The sequence below is a fragment of the Salmo trutta genome, chromosome 29, assembly GCF_901001165.1.
Source record: "Salmo trutta chromosome 29, fSalTru1.1, whole genome shotgun sequence".
Taxonomy (NCBI): domain Eukaryota; kingdom Metazoa; phylum Chordata; class Actinopteri; order Salmoniformes; family Salmonidae; genus Salmo; species Salmo trutta.
In genome coordinates, this window is record NC_042985.1 from 19183369 (window position 1) to 19205190 (window position 21822).

Below are 21822 nucleotides of genomic sequence, written 5' to 3' on the forward strand. Positions count from 1 at the left end.
TTATGGTAGAGTGACCAGACGGAACCCACTCCTCAGTAAAAGGCACATGACAGCCCACTTGGAGTTTGCCAAAAGGCACCTAAAGACTCTCAGACCATGAGAAACAAGATTCTCTGGTCTGATTAAACCAAGATTGAACTCTTTGGCCTGAATGCCAAGTGTCATGTCTGGAGGAAACCTGGCACCATTCCTACGGTGAAGCATGGTGGTGACAGCATCTTGCTGTGGGGATGTTTTTCAGCGGCAGGGACTGGGATTCTAGTCAGGATCGAGACAAAGATGAACAGAGCAAAGTACAGAGAGATCCTTGATGAAAACCTGCTCCAGAGTGCTCAGGACCTCAGACTGGGGCGATGGTTCACCTTCCAACAGGACAACGTCCCTAAGCACACAGCCAAAACAACGCAGGAGTGGCTTCGGGACAAGTGTCTGAATGTCCTTGAGTGGTCCAGCCAGAGCCCGGACTTGAACCTGATCGAGCATCTCCGGAGAGACCTGAAAATAGCTGTGCAGCAACGCTCCCCATCCAACCTGACAGAGCTTGAGAGGATCTGCAGAGAAGAATGGGAGAAACTCCACAAACACAGATATGCCAAGTGTCACCCAAGAAGACTCAAGGCTGTAATCGCTGCCAAATGTGCTTCAACAAAGTACTGAGTAAATGATCTGAATACTTATGTAAATGAGATATTTGTTTTTTTATTTTTAATAAATTAGCAACAATTTCAAAAAACAGCTTTTGCTTTGTCATTATGGGTTATTGTGTGTAGGTTGATGAGGGGGGGAAAACGATTAATTAAATTTAGAATAAGGCTGTAACAAAATGTGGAAAAAGTCAAGTGGTCTGAATACTTTTTTCCGAAGGCACTATACTTGTAGTTCGGGTTGAAATGTAAAGCTTGGTAAAATCACATTGTGGTCTGAGTGTAAGGTTTCATGGATGTCTTGGTGAGTCTGTCACTGCCTGTTGGAGGCCTACTGCTGTCTCCTGGCCATGCAGTCACCATTTGGTTCCCTCTCCTGAGGACACAACTGGCTATTTCCATAACGTAAGGAGAGGAAGCCCTAATGTAGTCCAGAGTAGCTGGGCGTGTAGAGGACTGGCAGGAACACCAGTAGAGATGGAGGTATACGCTATAAGGGGATGCCAAAAAGTGGAATAGTCAACCACTATGCCTTTTACCCCTTTGACCCCCTTGCCAACCAACCACAGCCCTGTGGCATTGTGGGTTTAATTGGCCTCCATTTCAGTTCAGCTCCATCATGAGCACTTGTACCCTTTCCCCCTCTCCTGGCTCTCTATCAGCCTCTGTTGGTACTCCTAATGGGACGACGGTGGAGCTGTATTGACATCAGCTAAAGTTATAGGGGGGGGTTAATCCGTAAGGAACTAAGGACTCCTCAACTTCCCTACCCCCAAACACACACACATCAACCATTCACCATGGGTAGACTGCTATCATGAATAGAACATTGTACAGATGAGAGACAAATCTCTCCCCTAAATCCCTGTTTCACCCCCTCTTGTAGGCCTGGGGGCAGGCAGGGATTTGTTTCAGAGAAACGTTGAATAAAGATAATTTTGAAAATGGGCTCCAGCACACTGCAGCCTCTGTAAATCCTCCCTCTGCCGTCCCCCAATCACCCCAAGGCTCCCCTGCTTCTGTTTGTTTTGATTTTGTTCCCAGAAGCTGAGTGGGGGATTTGAAGGAGGGGTGAGGGTGAGTTAGAGTTGGACAACTTTGAGATGCATGGCGATGGTTAGACAGATTGGCTGAGCTGAGTTAGGAGGGTCTTACCTCAACTATACAGAATCCCTTTCCCTCCCTTCCGCTTCTAAATGCTCCAGTGAAACACACTTTTGAACAATCTAAGGACTGTCTGTTGAGCGTTACATTTTCTAAACAAAATACTTGCTCATAAGTAAGCATTTCGCTGTAAAGTCTACACCTGTTGTATTCGGCGCATGTGGATTTAGGTGAAGATGGGAAGGGGACAACTTGGTCAGTCTATTGTCAAAGGAACTATGAATTGAACACAGATTTCCTGTCATGACTTCAAATCCCACTTATCTTGACTCATTCAAACTTAATAGATTACATAACACTTCCATACGGTTTGTTAAGGACCTAGATAATTATTACTTCCATACGGTTTGTTAAGGACCTGTAAATAAATAATTATTACTTCCATATGGTTTGTTAAGGACCTGTAAATAAAGAATTATTACTATGAGCTATTTGTGCCAAGGATTTATATTTACCTACTAACCTGCCTAAAAGGTTATTAGCAGGATTTAGGAGATTAGTAGACACAAAAACACCCATTGCATTCTCACTGTGTTATAAAAATGATACATTTATTAATGTGCTATATTTCCATTGTTATTTCTCTGAAAAGGTCATTGAAGACCAAGAGAACTGAGAAGCACTGTAAGGCAAAACGATCAAATGCACAATCCTACATTCTCAAGAGTCGTGACTGACCTTTTAACACTGGCACAGAAAGTGCCATTTACAAGTAATTAGGCACAATTTACCAGGAAGCAGTAACTTAAACCTGAAATGTCTCAAAGAGCACAGAGAGTCCTGGCCTTCTCTTCCAAATAAGATGTATTGTGCAGCCAGACACTTAACATTCCTGCTTGGGTTTCAGTTACACTGGGCCTGATCCCTAAAGTATTACACAATGCTGGTATTATGAAGGGTACACAGCAGTCACACAGTTACTTGTGGTTTCAGCAGCCACAGGAGGCATTCATTTAGATGCAATCACCCTGTTCTAGGACTTGATTTAATATTGTGTCAACAAAATATGTGTCTCAATATTTTTTTTACAAATTCCAGGGAAGATGGATGATATGAGAAGACGATAGTAGTGAGAGGTCCTGTTTTGTCTTTTCATGTAAAAGTTGCTATTGCCAGGACTACCAGAAATGCAAGTGTATCATTTCAAAGATCAACGCAGTAGACATTCAAAACGATTCAATGTCTGCTGGTCCTTTAGCTTTGCTTGGCAATGGCACAAGTTCACATTCAAAGGCGACACGTGACTTTGGAACCTGATCCAAAATGACATTTTTCCCTTATTGAACATTCCAGTCTTCTCTAGTTCCAGCACAGTTACATTTGCCTATACTTTAGGTCTGATAGTTTTGGTGTGATGTTTCATTTAGTTGGAGGTTGGGAAACATTCCTACTTTTGAATAACTTACAGGATGTCAAATAAACAGTTTGACTTTTTGACTCACACTTAATCATTTTATTACATAAATTATTTTCCATATATAACAAGTATCCATTATTTCTTTCCACACTGGTTGAGATGACAAATCTACCTGCAGAATTGTTTCAAAAACATTGTTTTTGTACATGTAAACTACTGCCATATTATTCATGGGGTGGTGTATTGACTGCAAAGTCACAATGGACAAAATTGGACACTAATTTACAGCATTAATATATGACATATACATGTAAAACATAGATTCCTTCATTATTTTCTTTTTTATGTATATAATTTAACATCAACATGACAGTTACATTTCCCTATGGACCAGCATCTACCCAACAAGGTGAAATAAAAAAGAAATGACATTGACGATCATGACAAAAACAAAGATTAGTTTAGAAAAACTTCAAGTGGCATCTTGTAAAGATAATGACAAGACACGGGAAGGATTAGCTTCATTAAAAGATAATGAAATAACTTCTTAGCTTTTTCCCTTCTTGCTAAATATCTAGGCTAACTGTCAAGCATGTTTCTGTCCTGGAAAGGAACCCATTACACTTTATATGAAATGAATAATAAATGAAACTAGGCCTATTAACAAGTATCTTATGTACTGCTGTTCATAGTAATAAACTGGTATTTGTTATTTTTTCTGAGAAAAAACACTAGTGCCTCTTCTTTTGTCCATATAAGTCTATCATAAGCCCACATTCATCTTGTAGAGGCCAGTCTATAAGGAGAAGGGTGACTTCTTGCTTTCAATAAAGAAAGGGGGAGAGTGGGGGGACATTTTAAATAAAACTATCAAGAGTGGGGGATGTGTCATGGGGGGTAGGGGGGCTGCTGGAGAGGCACTTCAGTTAATTTAACTAGGCCTACTTGATTCCAAACCCTTGTCTGTTCACTGGCAGTTCCCCACAAATATTTGAAGTGTGATGGCTGCAACAATGCAGAGGCCCCTAAAATAGAGAGGAAAGCAAACAGAAACTGGACTGGTCCAATGTTTATCTTAAGTCTTAATAATGCCACACTCCAAGGACCATTGAGACGAAACTAAACAAATAGGCATAAGAGCTTAAAAGGTAGCCCAGAAGTAATGGATGCAATGCCCAATGAGGAGTATTGTTACAATGAAGTCAAGTTTGGTTCACTTCTCCTTAAACAATCACTTTATGGATCTTTACACTCCAGAAGAGTTTCGACCTAGGATATTTCATGAGTAGCCTAGGCCTGGTTTGCAAATTGAATTGGTGGTCTGAATGTCCTGTCCATTCTTGTGTCCCAGATTAAGGCATCACATCAAAATGTGAAAAATCAATTAGGCCCATAGGAGATTACTAGGAGCAAATAGTATTCAGCTACATCAAACCCACGTGCTCATTAGATTGGACCCGTCCCGAGCAGACTGTCCTGTCTGTCCAACTGAGAGGTCACAACAAGAGGCCAAATTCATTTCTCAAAAGAATATCCGTGTAAGAGTGATGCATAATAAGGCCATATAGCTCGACAGCTGCGGGGAACTAGAATTTGAGTCAGGAGGATATATCTCCTCTGTTTTCGAATCATAGTCTTCATCCTCATACATATCGTCCATATCTGCCTGGTCTGAAATAACACTGTGGTCTCCAATCTGGCACAGTTTGCTCATGTTCTCCTTGACTACCTCACAGAACGGCCTTTCCACCCCGTCGCACACACACTGGTTTAGTAGCATGCCATTTGGGATGAATAGCATCTGTTGTATTGTGGCCTTGCACCTGGACGAGCATTTCCTGCCGTTGAAGAGTTGCCCACAGTAAGACAAGTAGGCAGTTAGGGAGGAGTGGCAGCCGGTGTCCTCCTCGCAGCGTTGACGGGCCTCTGTGCATCCTATCCCCCCCGCGTCTCCAGGATACCTCCGGGGGAGGCATGGCTCAATCGCCCGCTTTGCATCCCTACACTCCATGTCCTGACCACAGTCACACCTCTCGAGGTAAGGGCCATTGCGGGTGTGATTCAGTCTTATCAACGCGTTGATACAGTGGCTGGGGCATTGCCTCCTGGTGCCTCTGATGTTTCCTTCACAGGCGGCTAGATACTGGCTATATGCAAGCTCACAGTCTGCCTCCTCATGGCATCGGAGCAGGGCTTGCCAACATATTAACTGGGCATCTAGCGCCAACAGCACCGATGAGAAGAGCGCCAGAGCGCTGCACCAACTTTTCATGCTGGAGAGAGCTAGTTCGACGATGCGCACATTTCCTCCAGTTAGTGCGGGACAGCCAAGTCTATGATGAATTTAAAACGTAATGTAACTAATAACCCCATTTAGTATGAGGCGTTTATGGTCCAAACATAAATGTGTTTAGTAGGCCTAGCTACAAAGCTAAAGATGTCCCTCTGTCTCTCCAACACACCATTGACAGTTGTGGAATAATAGTCCGTTTTATGCGGTAGAATGAATCCAGTCTGGGACGGATGAGTAAAAATGTTGTAGTCCTTTGCATAGAGTCAGCTACGCAACAAAGCAACACTATCCTCCGCAAAACTGTCACAGTCGTGTCAGTAAAAAAAGGAACAAAAAGTGACCACATGCGCAGTCCAAAGTTCGGACACCTACTATCCACATTTAGTGCCCTCGTTTGAAAGCATAACTCTTTACTCTTGTTTTCAAAATACGTCCAACTTCCTTGGCTTTAAAAAACGTTCATATTTTCCATGTTCTGTATTCCATACTATTTTGATTGAATTCATTAGGACTGCCTCTTCTCACTGTTGCATTTTCTCTCGCTATGTGTCTTTGTCCCCCTCTTGCAGTTACGCTTCACGCTTCGTTAATCTTTTCCCCACAACACCCCTCCTTTTCCAGAAAAAGAAAGGAAAGTTTTCCTTGCCCCCTCTCCCATTTACAATCCTGGTCAACGATTGGTCGTCATTGAGGAGTTCGTGGGACTCATTTCTATAGCAACGTAGTTTTTGGCAATCTGCTCGTCATACAGGATAAATAAAATGTTTATAAATTTAATGAAACTCACGACCTGTGTGGTCCCCCTTACAAAACACGTCAACGTTTGGGGAGGTAGTGAGTGTGGGGCGCACACAAGCCCCCTAGCAGTCGACAGAAAGCATTCCATTGCTAGAAGCTCACATCTGCACCCACTGCTCCAATTTTAAGTGCAGAAAAAACAAATCTGTTCCTTTTTAGCGATAACTCGAGGAGGGAAACCTCTATGAAAACCGTCGCACAGTGAGGGTTTCACTTAAAGTTCTACTAATTGTCGCCCTGTTCACTCTCCCTCACGCTGTTCTTTCTAGTGAGTTTTTAAGCCCTGATTGATAGAACAGAATGGAAGAGAATAGTATTTTCTGGCCCGTTTCACCCCAATTGTGTCAGATTGGCCATGCAGTGGCACAGTGTCTTTCTAGGCTGAAGATTGTTCACGCCCTGCGCCTATCAATAGAGGCAGGTTTCAGCATCAATATATTTTACAGCTCTCCTCTTTCACACCGCACTTGAAAACTACCAATAGCTCAGGCTTCTCTGCTATTGAAATGCTAACTAACGTGTTTTGAAAAAAGCGATCGTAAAAACCCGTAGCGACACCCGGGTTGTCTAGATATGTCACAAAGCAGTTTCTGGCTGGCTTCTATCTGAAAAACACTGTACACTTTTGCAAAGAGCCATTGATTCCGCCAGATGGCTGATCTTATTATCAGACTTCACTGGAAGGTAAAGTTTCCACTAATAATGGTTATAATCAAAAATAAATAATAATACCATCATTATAAAGGTTAACTTAAGAACGTGGTTATAACAATGGTTATAACAACTGTAACATAATCATTTGGCCTTTCAGTATTGTAATGCTAATAATTTTATGATAATAATTAGGGGCTAATATGGATTTTGGATTAAATTCCGTTTGTCATTAATTCAACAGTCACTAATCAACAAACATTCCGATGACGTTGTATTTTTGTCTCCACCTAGTGTTCAGAACATTAGGTTTTGGTTTTATAGCCTCAAACGATGGCTACTGTAAATTATATGTTAGAAATCTTCCGTTCTGGAGTTTCTGACCAGATGGTCAGACTGGCTGGATAACAAATGGAGAAACATGACGCATACATCATAAAAATCTGTTTATTATGGTTTCAACAGTCAGTCAAAAATCAATACGTTTCATACAGCATTGAACAACAAAGATGATGTAAAAGAAGCAAAGAGTGGACAGGAAACAGAAACATAATGAAGAACATGTCTCTTCCTGAAATATCATCATGAGATCAACCTGAATCCCCCCCATAGGGTGACTGGAAATGAAAGAAAGTCTTGCTGTTGGCTTTAAAGTATCATTGCAGGTCACACACTTTAATACAGATAGATATGTATAGGTGATCAGACTGTAAGACTTGAGTAAGAATTCATTATATTCACACTTGTTTGTTTTGCTTCATGGAACTGACAAGAAAGCACAAAGTAGCTATCACATAAAACAAGCTACTAAGGCATGTTCACCATCCTTTCTTCAAATGCAATTACTGTAATGTCACGAAAGGACTGTTCAACTATTACAAGACACGAACCACTGTATTTAAGAAATATATACTGTATATTACTGTAATACAAATAAGGTTGACAAACCCCTTTCCCGCTCTCACCTGCATCTTTATTTAGTGATACAACAACAAATCAGACAAATACCAAGTACTATATGTTCATATATATGTTCATATATGTTCATAGTATTGTGTACTTATTAAACACTATGACCAGCACTCAGCCAGAGGATGACATTTTCAAAGACAGCATTTGACATATCATAGCAGTTAAATGACACCAAACCACCAGCACAAAACAACACTGAGATGGAGAGGTCAGGGGTCAATATGAGGACAGGTTAAAGGCTAGAGTTGAAAGGTTAGATGGGTTGGCATCACAGAGGACGAGCTGTCTCTTAGCAAGGCCCCAACGAGTTAATGACCATAGACTAGATGGACAACAGAACAGGCTAACCGCAAATACATTTACACCTGCGACAGACACTTGGTTTGTAATGTACTGAATGTGGTCCCAAGACAAGAAAGTTGGATTTAGTCTCACACTTAATATGACTAGTTGATATACTTTGTGCCATTGTCTAAATGATTTTCTGCGAAGGGTCTTTGGCATAAGACTAATACTCTGATTCGCCCACAGCTTAGACAGTGTTTACTCTGATTCCCCCACAGTTTAGACAGTGTTTACTCTGATTCCCTCACAGCTTAGACAGTGTTTACTCTGATTCCCCCACAGCTTAGACAGTGTTTACTCTGATTCCCCCACAGCTTAGACAGTGTTTACTCTGATTCCCCCACAGCTTAGACAGTGTTTACTCTGATTCCCCCACAGTTTAGACAGTGTTTACTCTGATTCCCTCACAGCTTAGACAGTGTTTACTCTGATTCCCCCACAGCTTAGACAGTGTTTACTCTGATTCCCCCACAGTTTAGACAGTGTTTACTCTGATTCCCCCACAGCTTAGACAGTGTTTACTCTGATTCCCCCACAGCTTAGACAGTGTTTACTCTGATTCCCCCACAGCTTAGACAGTGTTTACTCTGATTCCCCCACAGTTTAGACAGTGTTTACTCTGATTCCCCCACAGCTTAGACAGTGTTTACTCTGGTTCCCCCACAGTTTAGACAGTGTTTACTCTGATTCCCCCCACAGCTTAGACAGTGATTCCTTGGCCAGAAGCTGCTGCAGTATGTTTGTGTGTGTGAGGCAGTGTTGACTGTATGTGTGTGTATTCAAAGCAACATGACTATCAACGTTTGTACATGGTCATAGATCATATCTTACACAGATCCTTTGTTGTACAGATAAAGAGAGTAAGGGAGGGAGAGAGAGAGAGAGCAGGAATTCAGTCAGCCAGCCAGATCACATGAGATTGCACTTCTCAGCAGACTGTTTGAGGTCTTCCAGCGTGGCCTGGGCCTTGTCCTTCAGCTGGTCCATGTCCACATTCTGGATGTTGGTCAGCTGGCCCAGGACAGATGTTTTGGATGCCTCCTCCTTGTTGTCGTCAGCGATCATCTTGGCTAGCTCTGTGGGCAGCTCAACGTCATCCCCCGCCTGCTGGATCTGAGTGTCATCCAGCTCATTCTGGGTCGCACACACAGCGGAGACAGACACACAAACACACACACACAGGCCAGTGGGAGAGGGTGTAGGGAGCGCGGGCAAAGGAAAGGGAGAGGAATGAGATGATTGAGACAAAGGGAGAAAGGAAAGAGAGTACAAACAGAACACATTTGGATGGTGTTTTTGCTTCAAGGACACAACCTAGATCTGACCCTGTAATAACTGTAATAACATGTAGTAAGAAAATGCTTGAATCAAACATGCAGAATCAGTAATGGATGTACCTTTGGCAGTCTGTATTTGTCCCGGAAGTGACTTCTAACTGTTGCCCGCTCAGCTTTCTTCTGGGCAAAACTAGCATCTCGTTCCTGCCTGGGGACAACCAGAGAGAAAATGGTTAACAGCGGATGAAATAGTGTCGCTGCATGTAAACACACACACACACATAACGTCTGCAAAGGTGGGATAATCTCAAGGCTTTACTCAAGTTGATGCTTCATAACGAACGCCTCTTTCAGTCCACCTCCATAATTAGACTGAAGGATTAAGGATTTAACAGCATTAGTGGCAATGTGAGGACAGATGCTATAATGATCATTTAATTCATCCATAAGGCTTTTTGTAATGTAAACATGTCATGGTCTTTAGTATGGAACGTTGTTAGATTTGTTTGTAATGCGATGTATCACAAATGCACAAATTCATTGGTTACTATTAACCACATAGCTCAGCCGTCGTGGTTAGAGTGTTGGGCCAGTAATGAAAAGGTCGCTGCTTCGAATACCTGAGCCGATAAGGTGAAAAATCTTTCGATGTGCCCTTGAGCCAAGCACTTAACCCAAATTTGCTCCAGGGCGCCGTACTACTATGGCAGACCCTGTAAACAACACGTTTCACTGCACCTATCTGGTGTATGTGAAAATATTAGATTTTTATGCCAATGTGGATCTCATAGTGAGGGCTGAAAGAAAAGAACACAGGGAGCCCTCTGCCGAGCTGCACTCTGACTCAAGAGTGCAGGCCAACAGAAGGTGGACAAGCAGCAGTATCACCTGGGGGTAGAGGAAGAGGGAGGGAGGGAGAGAGAGGGAGAACAACAGAGAGAGGCTTTGCTCTTGCAGTGAGATCCAGATGCAGTCTACTGCCGGTCCACTGCTCTACTGGGGAATTATATTCAGACTTCTGGGATGTAGAGCAGCATTGACTGAATGACCAACTGAATGACCGACTGACTGACTCACTGACTGACTAGCACTCACCTATTTCTACAGCTGCCAACTTAGTGAACCCACAGAAACCCTAGGATCACACCACTCTACAGAACTCTACACCCTCCCAACCCAGAGCCTAGGACAACACCACTCTCCAGAACTCTACACCCTTCCAACCCTGAGCCTAGGACAACACCACTCTACAGAACTCTACACCCTTCCAACCCAGAGCCTAGGACAACACCACTCTACAGAACTCTACACCCTCCCAACCCAGAGCCTTGGACAACACCACTCTACAGAACTCTACACCCTCCCAACCCAGAACCTAGGACAACACCACTCTACAGAACTCTACACCCTTCCAACCCAGAGCCTTGGACAACACCCCTCTACAGAACTCTACACCGTCTGAACTCAGAATCTAGGACAACACCACTCTACAGAACTCTACACCCTCTGAATTCAGAACCTGGGACCACACCACTTTACAGAACTCTACAGCCTCTGAACTCAGAATCTAGGACAACACCACTCTACAGAACTCTACACCCTCTGAACTCAGAACCTGGGACCACACCACTCTACAGAACTCTACACCCTCTGAACCCAGAATCTAGGACAACACCACTCTACAGAACTCTACACCCTCTGAACTCAGAATCTAGGACCACACCACCTTTTAGAACTCTACACCCTCTGAACCCAGAACCTAGGACCACACCACTCTACAGAACTCTACACCCTCTGAACCCAGAACCTAGGACCACACCACTCTATAGAACTCTACACCCTCTGAACCTAGGACCACACCACTCTATATAACTCTACACCCTCTGAACCCAGAACCTAGGACCACACCACTCTTTAGAACTTTACACCCTCTGAACTCAGAACCTAGGACAACACCACTCTACAGAACTCTACACCCTCTGAACTCAGAACCTAGGACCACACCACTCTATATAACTCTACACCCTCTGAACTCAGAATCTAGGACCACACCACTCTACAGAACTCTACACCCTCTGAACCCAGAACCTAGGACCACACCACTCTACAGAACTCTACACCCTTTGAACTCAGAACCTAGGACAACAACACTCTACAGAACTCTACACCCTCTGAACTCAGAACCTAGGACCACACCACTCTATATAACTCTACACCCTTTGAACTCAGAATCTAGGACCACACCACTCTACAGAACTCTACACCCTCTGAACCCAGAACCTAGGACCACACCACTCTACAGAACTCTACACCCTCTGAACTCAGAATCTAGGACAACACCACTCTACAGAACTCAACACCCTCTGAACTCAGAATCTAGGACAACACCACTCTACAGAACTCTACACCCTTCCAACCCAGAGCGTAGGACAACACCACTCTACAGAACTCTACACCCTTCCAACCCAGAACTTAGGACGACACCACTCTACAGAACTCTACACCCTCCCAACCCAGAACCTGAGACAACACCACTCTACAGAACTCTACACCCTTCCAACCCAGAGCCTAGGACAACACCACTCTACAGAACTCTACACCCTCTGAACTCAGAATCTAGGACAACACCACTCTACAGAACTCTACACCCTCTGAACTCAGAATCTAGGACAACACCACTCTACAGAACTCTACACCCTCTGAACTCAGAACCTGGGACCACACCACTCTACAGAACTCTACAGTCTCTGAACTCAGAATCTAGGACAACACCACTCTACAGAACTCTACACCCTCTGAACCCAGAATCTAGGACAACACCACTCTACAGAACTCTACACCCTCTGAACCCAGAACCTAGGACCACACCACTCTATAGAACTCTACACCCTCTGAACTCAGAACATAGGACATCACCACTCTATATAACGCCACACCCTCTGAACTCAGAACCTAGGACAACACCATTCTACAGAACTCTACACCCTCTGAACTCAGAACCTAGGACCACACCACTCTACAGAACTCTACACCCTCTGAACTCAGAACCTAGGACCACACCACTCTACAGAACTCTACACCCTCAGAACTCAGAACCTAGGACCACACCACTCTACACCCTCTGAACTCAGAACCTAGGACCACACCACTCTATAGAACTCTACACCCTCTGAACTAAGAATCTAGGACCACACCACTCTACAGAACTCTACACCCTCTGAACTCAGAACCTAGGACCACACCACTCTATAGAACTCTACACCCTCTGAACTAAGAATCTAGGATTACTCCACTCCAGAACACTGACTGACTAGCACACCTCCTTTTACAGCTGCCAAACCAGTGAATCTACCCAACCTTGGATCACCTCACTCTACAGCACACCCAGACACCACAACACCCCATCACCATGTCCTCTACCCTACACCACCATACAAATTTCATCATACTGCAAGCCTTATGTTGAGGTAAATCAGATATTTATACTTCACCACCACGTACAGCAATACTGTAATACTACCCATCTGGTAACTCCAGCAGAGGGCAGACAAGAGACAGTTTGTGTTTTCCGTGGCAGCCCTCTTAGTATTACTCAAATAATCTTTGTCCCTAATTTCCCAATAATCAGATTGAAACCATCACTGAAAATGTGATTTAAACACCTGAATAGGATTTAACTCTTTCAAAAGACAAGACTAGACCTACACCTAAAATGTTTTGCCCGTGAGGTTGGGGCCCTCCCAACCAAATCTCGCCTTGGTCCCCCAAAAGGCTAGGGCTGGCCCTGAGGGGATTTATGCTGAGTGTACAAAACATCAAGAACACCTTCCTAATATTGAGTTGCACCCCCTTTTACCCTCAGAACAGCCTGAATGCGTCGGGGCATGAACTCTACAAGGTATCGAAAGCGTTCCACAGGGATGCTTCCCACAGTTGGCTGGATGTCCTTTGGGTGGTGGACTATTGTTGATACACATGGAAAAGTGTTGACTGTGAAAACCCAGCAGCGTTGCAGTTCTTGACACAAACTGATGCACCTGGCACCTACTACCATACCCCGTTCAAAGGCACTTAAATATTTTGTTATTCCCTTTCACCCTCTGAATGGCAGAAATACACAATCCATGTCTCAATTGTCTCAAGGCTTAAAAATCATTCTTTAACCTGTCTCCTGCCCTTCATCTACACTGATTGAAGTGGATTTAACAAGTCACATCAATAAGGGATCATAGCTTTCACCTGGTCAGTCTATGTCATGGAAAGAACAGGTGTTCTTAATGTTTTGTTCACTCAGTGTATAGTGGCATTACTGTTATCTTGCCCACTGTGAATGAACATGAGCATGTAAACCACCACACAGCAGCACATAAGCCAGCTCTCTGTGACAGCCAATGGCACTGAGATGACGAGTCCTGTGTCTTCTCCTCTCAAGGGCATCATATAACCAGGGGATGTCATTGTGACTACTGTGCTTGATAACATGATTATATATGACATGCCACTGCAAACAACCCCATTCCAACAACCCTATTCTCCTTGGATTATACACAGCACTGACACCAGACTTTGTGTTATGATCTATTGTATGGCAGAAGCCACATTATAATAGCTCACCTCCCCTGAAGCTCAGTGTAATGTATGATGGTATGGGATTGAGGTCAAAGTGGGCTGTGGACAGTTGAGGCTAGTCTCTGAGGGGAGTCAGTGGATGCTCCACCATGTCTGACATGTCAACAGTAAACAGGCTGTTTGTCCTGGAGCCTGGAGCCATGTGACCTTAAGCCAGGGTAGTGCCCTGTAGTACTACCCATTTCTTTTTAATGAAGTATACTTTTCATATAGATACAGGTGTGTGTGGAGGCACTGCGCATGATAAGACACATTTCAAGGGTATTTTTTTAACAGGACAAGATATATGTTCAGATTTATGAGCTTTTGTAGAGTCATCTGTTTCAAACCTTGAGGACATCTTCTCCTCTCACATAGGGGAATTTGGAATAAAGTCAATTCAATTATCAGAGGTTTTATGATATGGACAGAGGACAGTCTATGGCTATGGCAATGGGTTTCTTTGTTATACTCAGATAAAAATACATTTCAAGATCAGAGATACTCACATCAGACTAATTTATTCTGTTGAGGTGTCTACTCTTTGTGAAGAAAATGAAGATGGAGGCCTACATCACAGGTACATGCATGAAAGGGGGGGGGGGACTATTTGGAGAGCTCATTGAGGATGATATTCAAAATGTTACATCAATACATTTTCAGATAAATTGGACATAAAAGTAACTGAATTCATGTTCTAGAATGAATCTGAGGACAATTATCAACCTGATGCATTAGTATATGCCTATTGGAAAACGAGTCCGTTTTACAATATAATTGGGAATTAAACTCACTGTGATTACTTACACATTTTTGTTTCTAGGCTATTGCAAGAATTCCAATGGAAAACCGTCCTGTATAGCCTAATTCTTGAAACCTGAAAGAAAACTCATTTATCGAGTGTAGCAGCTCGGGAGCACGCCGTGGATCCCACTGATGCGTAAAATAGTGCATGGCGCACTGGGGCTAGTAAAGGCACGCGCTCAGCAGCGTCTTTACATTGGACATTACACATAATAAACGCCGCTTTATAGTACGCAACCCTTTCAAAATCTATAGGCTATTCAAATTGATCGATAAACTTGGGTTTGTTCTTACTTTTCCTCCTCTAACTGTTGTTGATATTGTTCAAATTCCTCCTGGGTCATTCCTGCCGCTGCGGCTTCGGATTTCTCTCCTTCGGGCTTTTCCTCAGTCAAACCCCCAGTCAGGTTCTTCACATGCCCTCCCACCATTTGTTTCACCATAAAAGCCATATTTCTGCCTCTTAAGAGTCCGTTAACTGACCGGGTCAGAACGTGGACGTTTGATGCGCTCTTGATGAAAGCTGAGTAAATCAATGGATATCCACCAAAGCTTCTCAAAAATATATAAAGTCAACACAATCATCCAAATGTTTTACTCTCGACACTCTGTCTCGCACCGCTGTGAGGGATTGAGAACCTACGCGTTTCAGCACCAGTGCCAATGGACAGCTCCGCGTTGAGGATGGAGGTTAGCAAGAGAGGACGTTTCTGCACAAATATCTGAGACAATAAGTTTGACTCTCAACTCTACCAATCGTGTTTTTTTTCCAAAACCAACCTCCACTCCCTCTGCCCAATCCCACGGATCGCTGGATTAAGCGTGCGCTTTCACGATGCGCCCTAGCACCACACGTGGATTCCCGTGATTCGCCGTCTGATTTTACTCACTATTGAGTCAGACAGGCGCTCCTCACATTCACAACGGACTCCGGCAGGGACAGACACACGTGACGAGTCAACTACCGTGTCTGCTAGCTGTTTTGTATGGTTTTGATGCCCGTGCGTCTTTGGAGTCATTTTGTGCGCTTTTTTGTTGTTGTGAAAATCAAAGGGTTTCCAAACGCACTTATGTCATATGAAATAAGCCGATCCCATTTGAAGAAATACATCACTTATGATTATTTTAGCATCATTTGTCCTGTGTAGTATAGTCTAATACTATTTTTATTCAAATGTTAATGTGGAATATCATCTGTTTTCCACTGAGCGCACATAAACATGTGTCTCATATGGAGTGGGGGTGGGCAGTTGTCTGCTGCTCAGGGAAAGAGAGAGAGAGAAAGAGAGCAAGAGAGAGAGAGAGCAGCTCCTGCAGGCAAACTGGTGTGCAATTGCATTTGAAAGGAATGTTGCACAAACCTCAATAAACAGTTGTCCATGCCCCTGATAAAGGCTATTTTGCTTTATGGTTTACACACAGACCACACACTCACATCACTCAGATCAGTTTGATCCTTCACCGCCAGGTCATTAACAGTGTGTCTCACCTAACCTATCTCCATACACAACAGTACAGGAAAAGGGTATCGTGTTACAAATTAATGAGACCAATTAGAGATCAGAATGGGTCCTTTTTCTAGGCCTAAGTGTGTCTGTAGGCCTATACTGTAGGGGTCGTCATTAAGACAATATTATTTAAATATTTGGATACAGATCCTATCTTTCTCTTTCTCTCTCTTCTTTCCCTCCCTCTTGCTCTCTCTGCCCCCCTCTCTCTCCCTCCTCGCTCTCTTTCTCCACCCTCTCTTTTTCTTAAATCCCAAAAATGTGAAATGTATACTCTCCACAGATACAGTATGAGGTGCATCTTCAATCAACAACTTTTGCATCATGATGTGCGCAGCACGCCTGACACCAAGAAGCATGCCCTACTTTCCATTGGATTAGGAGAGACAGATCATGTCTCAATGCACTCTGTCACTGGCTTAACAGACCCACTTGGGTAGTTTCAAATCCCCTGGCTGCCAAACTTCAAAGCCTCCTCTACATAAAGTAAATTGAATTATAACTTTCCAAATAAGTATGATCGAATTGTAATCTGTGTAAAATGTAAGAAGAATTGACACCCTGAGGAGATGTTTCTTATTTAAGCACAAGTGTTCTCCTGGGACCTGCTCTCTGTTCACAGCTCAGGTCTCGTCTTGTCTCACACACTGCTCGTCATGAGTCACCATTCAGCCCTGGATAAGGAGGTTGCATACAGACTGATATTAATATATCTTATGTCAACTATACAGCCGCACAGTATATAGACTGCAGATACCAGTGGGACCAGGGTGTTTGAGGGTCTCCAGGGGCATCCATTCTACTGCAGGCCATGTCACATGAGAGTGGTGGTGGTGAGGAGGATACTGATATTGATACAGCATGGTGCTTCAGCTTTTCTACATTCTATATACTCACATAGGCCTATACAGTTACTCTGTAACTGATGACTCTGACAGAGGATATATATATATCTCAATCTCCCTGTGCATCTCTCTCTTCCTGTCTCTCTCTCTGCCCAAGGACTGAATCACCACCAATATTCTCAGACAAACAAGCTTGTTGAATCTTTGAATGCTAAGTATGTAAAATTCTAAATGTGAAAAACACAACAACATGTATCTGCATTGGAGCAACTATTCAGAAAATCCTTAGTTTCATTAATAGGTTGCCATTTTCTGTTCATTTTAGTCTAGATGATGAAAAAAACAGATATTCATTGCTCTGCACAACATATTCTTACATACTGGAAAGTGCTAAAATAAAGGAAACACCAACATAAGGCGTGTTATTAATAGGGCGTTGGGCCACCACGAGCCAGAACAGCTTCAATGCGCATTGGCATAGATTCTACATGTGTCTGGAACTCTATTGGAGGGATGTGACACCATACTTCCACAACAAATTCCATCATTGGGTGTTTTGTTGATGGTGGTGGAAAACTCTGTCTCAGGCGCCGCTCCAGAATCTCCAATATGTGTTCAATTTGGTTGAGATCTGGTGACTGAGACTGCCATGGCGTATGGTTTGAATCGTTTTCATGCTCATCAAACCATTCAGTGACCACTCGTGCCCTGTGGATGGGGGCGTTGTCATCCTATGGGGGCATAGCCATGGTAGCCAAAATAATGGCCTGCCCAGCATTTGTATACATGACTGTAAACATGATGGGATGTTAATTACTTAATTAACCCAGGAACCACACCTGCTTTCAATATACTTTGTGTCCCTCATTTACTCAAGTGTTTCCATTAGATCAAATGTTCTGTGAAAATGACCAATGGAGCTATATGCAAAGCATAGATGTGACGCATGAGTGCGTTAATGAAAATGTCTCACACAAACCCTTATATAATGAGCACGCATGGACAAGCACTTTACACACAAACCCCAACAGAACTGTGCAGGCCTGTCTGGGTGAGGGCACAGCTGGCCCTGCCTCAGCCTGCCTGGATCAGCCTATTTCTGTGTTTGTGTGTCACAGTGTAGCGTATGGAGCTGTAGCTGAGGGGCTTGGTTGCTGTGACCTCTGAGACATAACCCCAGTTCAGTGTGAAGGGGGTAGATGTAGTACCCAAGGAACCATCTCCCCTCTGACTTCCCATATTCTGATTAACTGGTACTGTTTAGTCCAGTGAAAATACACACACAAAGTATCTTTATCCTCCAGGTTCAGGAAATCACCATCAGAATTCACAAACGTGCTGCTCCCTAAATGTGACTTGAGCATTTCCAGTGATTAGTGTGTGTGAACATGACAGAGAGCACCATGCTATCCATCTCTCCGGGTTAGTCAGGTGGTGGTGGTGTTTAGGATTACCAAACGGTGGGATAGAGACTGTATGTCAGCCATCCCTTCTGATCCTCAACAGATGTCACACCTTTGTTTCCTCAGATGAGGGCTAAAAATCCTCATGTAACTACTGACTGCAGCAGCACACAATAGAATGGTTCAGGGAGCTTTGCTTGCTTGGAGCTCTACAGCGATGCATATATGCAGTTATCAGCTGGTGCAGAGCTGTCACTTACTTTGCCTAAGGGACCATTTCTACAAAGGCAATTATCCAGAGGGTCACTCACTTTTCACCTGTGGTGCTTGAACAAAACAATCTGATGCTAGGAATGACCTAATTCCATTGTGTGGGGTGTTGTTTCTCCAACATCAAATCTTCTGAAATAATCCAAGAGGCAAGTGTTGCTTGGTGTTAGCGTTACATCATGGCAGGCTGCACACAGCCCATGGGACAGCATGTTTGACACCCCTTAGGTTCGTTTTTTAGGTGCTAAACTACATTCTGGGTCACAATGCTAACACTGGGCCTTCCACTTACATCACTGTCTACCATATAAGTAACACATTATGTTGGGGCTTAGCATGAGTATGAGGACATTTTAAGTGGTAGAGGAGGTCAGGAGGCTTTAACATGAACATAAAACCATGGGCATCATAATGTAGATTGGATATGAATCTTTATTTGATTTATTTAACCTTTATTTTATCAAGGAGTCATACTGAGACCAAGGTCTCATTTACAGATGAGCCCTGAATGACATAAACTACAGAAAATACACACATCAATATAAATACATAATGCAAGCAGAAAGAAAAGCTAGGTCATACATTTCTTTCTTAGAATGCGCCCTATATCCTGAATATGAGCATAAGGTAAGTTACATCATGCAACACAAGACTGGTCCATACCAGCTTCCCATTCACTTAAATGTATTACGTTTCACCCTCAACCTCTCTGTCCCCTTCTCTCCCATTACCTCCCATTCCCACCCTTCCCATCTCTTCAATTCTCTCTCTACCCCTCCATATCTCTCCCTCCCTCCATCCTCTATTTTCCTGATGTAGTCCAGTTGCCTGAGAGGGATAGCAGAGTACAATAGGGTAATGCTGGCTGTGGTGAAATGGGATGCAATAGCCGGAAGATTCTCTTTCATCTGAATTGCTGCAAACAATTGGCAATGAGAGGGTGAAAAGAGAGAGGAATGGTGAGAGAGGGAGAAGGGAGGAGTGGTGAAATGAGGATGGGGAGGAGAGGAAGTGGGGGAAATAGGGTTAGAGGATAAGGGAAAGGTCAGAGGTGACTGGGGGGCAGGAGCAAGAGTGATGAATGGTGATGGTAATGTATGTCAAATGAAATCAAAATAAAACTTTATTTGTCACGTGTCGAATACAACAAGTGTAGACTTTACCGTGAAATGCTTACTTAAAAGCCCTTGACCAACAGTGCAGTTCAAGAAGAAGAAAATATTTACCAAGTAGACTAAAATAAAAAGTAATAATAAAAAGTAACACAATAAGAATAACAATAACGAGGCAATATACAGTGGGCACCGGTACCGAGTCAGTGTGCAGGGATACAGGCTAGTTGAGGTAATCTGTACATGTAGGTGGGGGCGAAGTGACTATGCATAGGTAACAAACAAACAGCGAGTGCAGCAGTGTACAAAAGGGAGGAGGGGGGGGGTCAATATAAATTGTCTGGTGGCAATTTTTATGAATTGTTCAGCAGGCTTGGGGGTAGAAGCTGTTGAGGAGCCTTTTGGTCCTAGACTTGGCACTCCGGTACCGCTTGCCGTGTGGTAACAGAGAAAACAGTATACAACTTGGGTGTCTGGAGTCTCTGACAATTTTATGGGCTTTCCTCTGACACCGCCTATTATATAGGTCCTGGATGGCAGGAAGCTTGCCCCCAGTGATGTACTGGGCCGTTCGCACTACCCTCTGTAGCGCCTTATGGTCAGATGCCGAGCAGTTGCCATACCAGGCGGTGATGCAAACGGTCAGGATGTTCTCGATGGTGCAGCTGTAGAACCTTTTCAGGATCTGGGGACCCATGCCAAATCTTTTCAGTCTTCTGAGGGGGAAAAGGTTTTGTCGTGCCCTCGTCATAACTGTCTTGGTATGTTTGGACCATGATAGTTCGTTGGTGATGTGGACACCAAGGAACTTGAAACTCTCGACCCGCTCCACGACAGCCCCGTCTATGTTAATTGGGGCCTGTTCGGCCTGCCTTTTCTTGTAGTCCACGATCAGCTCCTTTGTCTTGCTCACATTGAGGGAGAGGTTGTTGTCCTGGCACCATACTGCCAGTTCTCTCACCTCCTCATTGTTGTCGGTGATGAGACCTACCACTGTTGTGTCATCAGCAAACTTAATGATGGTGTTGGAGTTGTGTTTGGGCACGCAGTTGTGGGTGAACAGGGAATACAGGAGGGGTCTATGTACACACCCCTGAGGGGCCCAAGGGTTAAGGATCAGCGTGGCAGACGTGTTGTTGCCTATTCATACCACTTGGAGGCGGCACGTCAGGAAGTCCAGGATCCAGCTGCAGAGGGAGGTGTTTAGTCCCAGAGTCCTTAGCTTAGTGATGAGCTTTGTGGGCACTGTGGTGTTGAACGCTGAGCTGTAGTCAATGAACAGCATTCTCACATAGGTGTTCCTTTTGTCCAGGTGAGAAAGAGCGGTGTGGAGTGCGATTGAGATTGCATCATCTGTGAATCTGTTGGGGCGGTATGCGAATCGGAGTGGGTCTAGGGTGTCTGGGAGGATGCTGTTGATGTGAGCCATGACCAGCCTTTCAAAGAACTTCATGGCTACCGACGTGAGTGCCATGGGGCGGTAATCATTTAGGCAGATAACCTTCGCTTCCTTGGGCACAAGGACTATGGTGGTCTGCTTGAAACACGTAGGTATTACAGACTCGGTCAAGGAGAGGTTGAAAATGTTAGTGAAGACACTTGCCAGTTGATCCGCGCATGCTTTGAGTACACGTCCTGGTAATCCGTCTGGCCCAGCGGTTTTGTGAATGTTGACCTGTTTAAAGGTTTTGTTCATATCGGCTACCGAGAGAGTTATCACACAGTCATCCAGAACAGCTGGTGCTCTCGTGCATGCTTCAGTGTTGCTTTC

At 43.9% G+C, this 21822-nt stretch overlaps 2 protein-coding genes across 2 annotated transcripts; both read right to left on the bottom strand.

Annotated features, from left to right (window-relative positions):
- Positions 1–2345: 2345 nt before the first annotated feature.
- On the bottom strand, positions 2346–6607 carry LOC115167059 (growth arrest-specific protein 1). The gene has a single exon (XM_029721105.1). It carries the CDS (start codon positions 5435–5437, stop codon positions 4688–4690), a length of 750 nt encoding a protein of 249 aa, XP_029576965.1. The 5' UTR covers positions 5438–6607; the 3' UTR covers positions 2346–4687.
- Positions 6608–7340: 733 nt separating this feature from the next.
- Positions 7341–15801, bottom strand: LOC115167060 (complexin-3). The gene is made up of 3 exons (XM_029721106.1): positions 15208–15801; positions 9622–9709; positions 7341–9358 (listed from the first exon to the last, which is right to left on the bottom strand). The coding sequence occupies exons 1-3, from the start codon at positions 15363–15365 to the stop codon at positions 9134–9136; spliced, it is 471 nt and encodes a 156-aa protein (XP_029576966.1). The 5' UTR covers positions 15366–15801; the 3' UTR covers positions 7341–9133.
- Positions 15802–21822: the final 6021 nt, after the last annotated feature.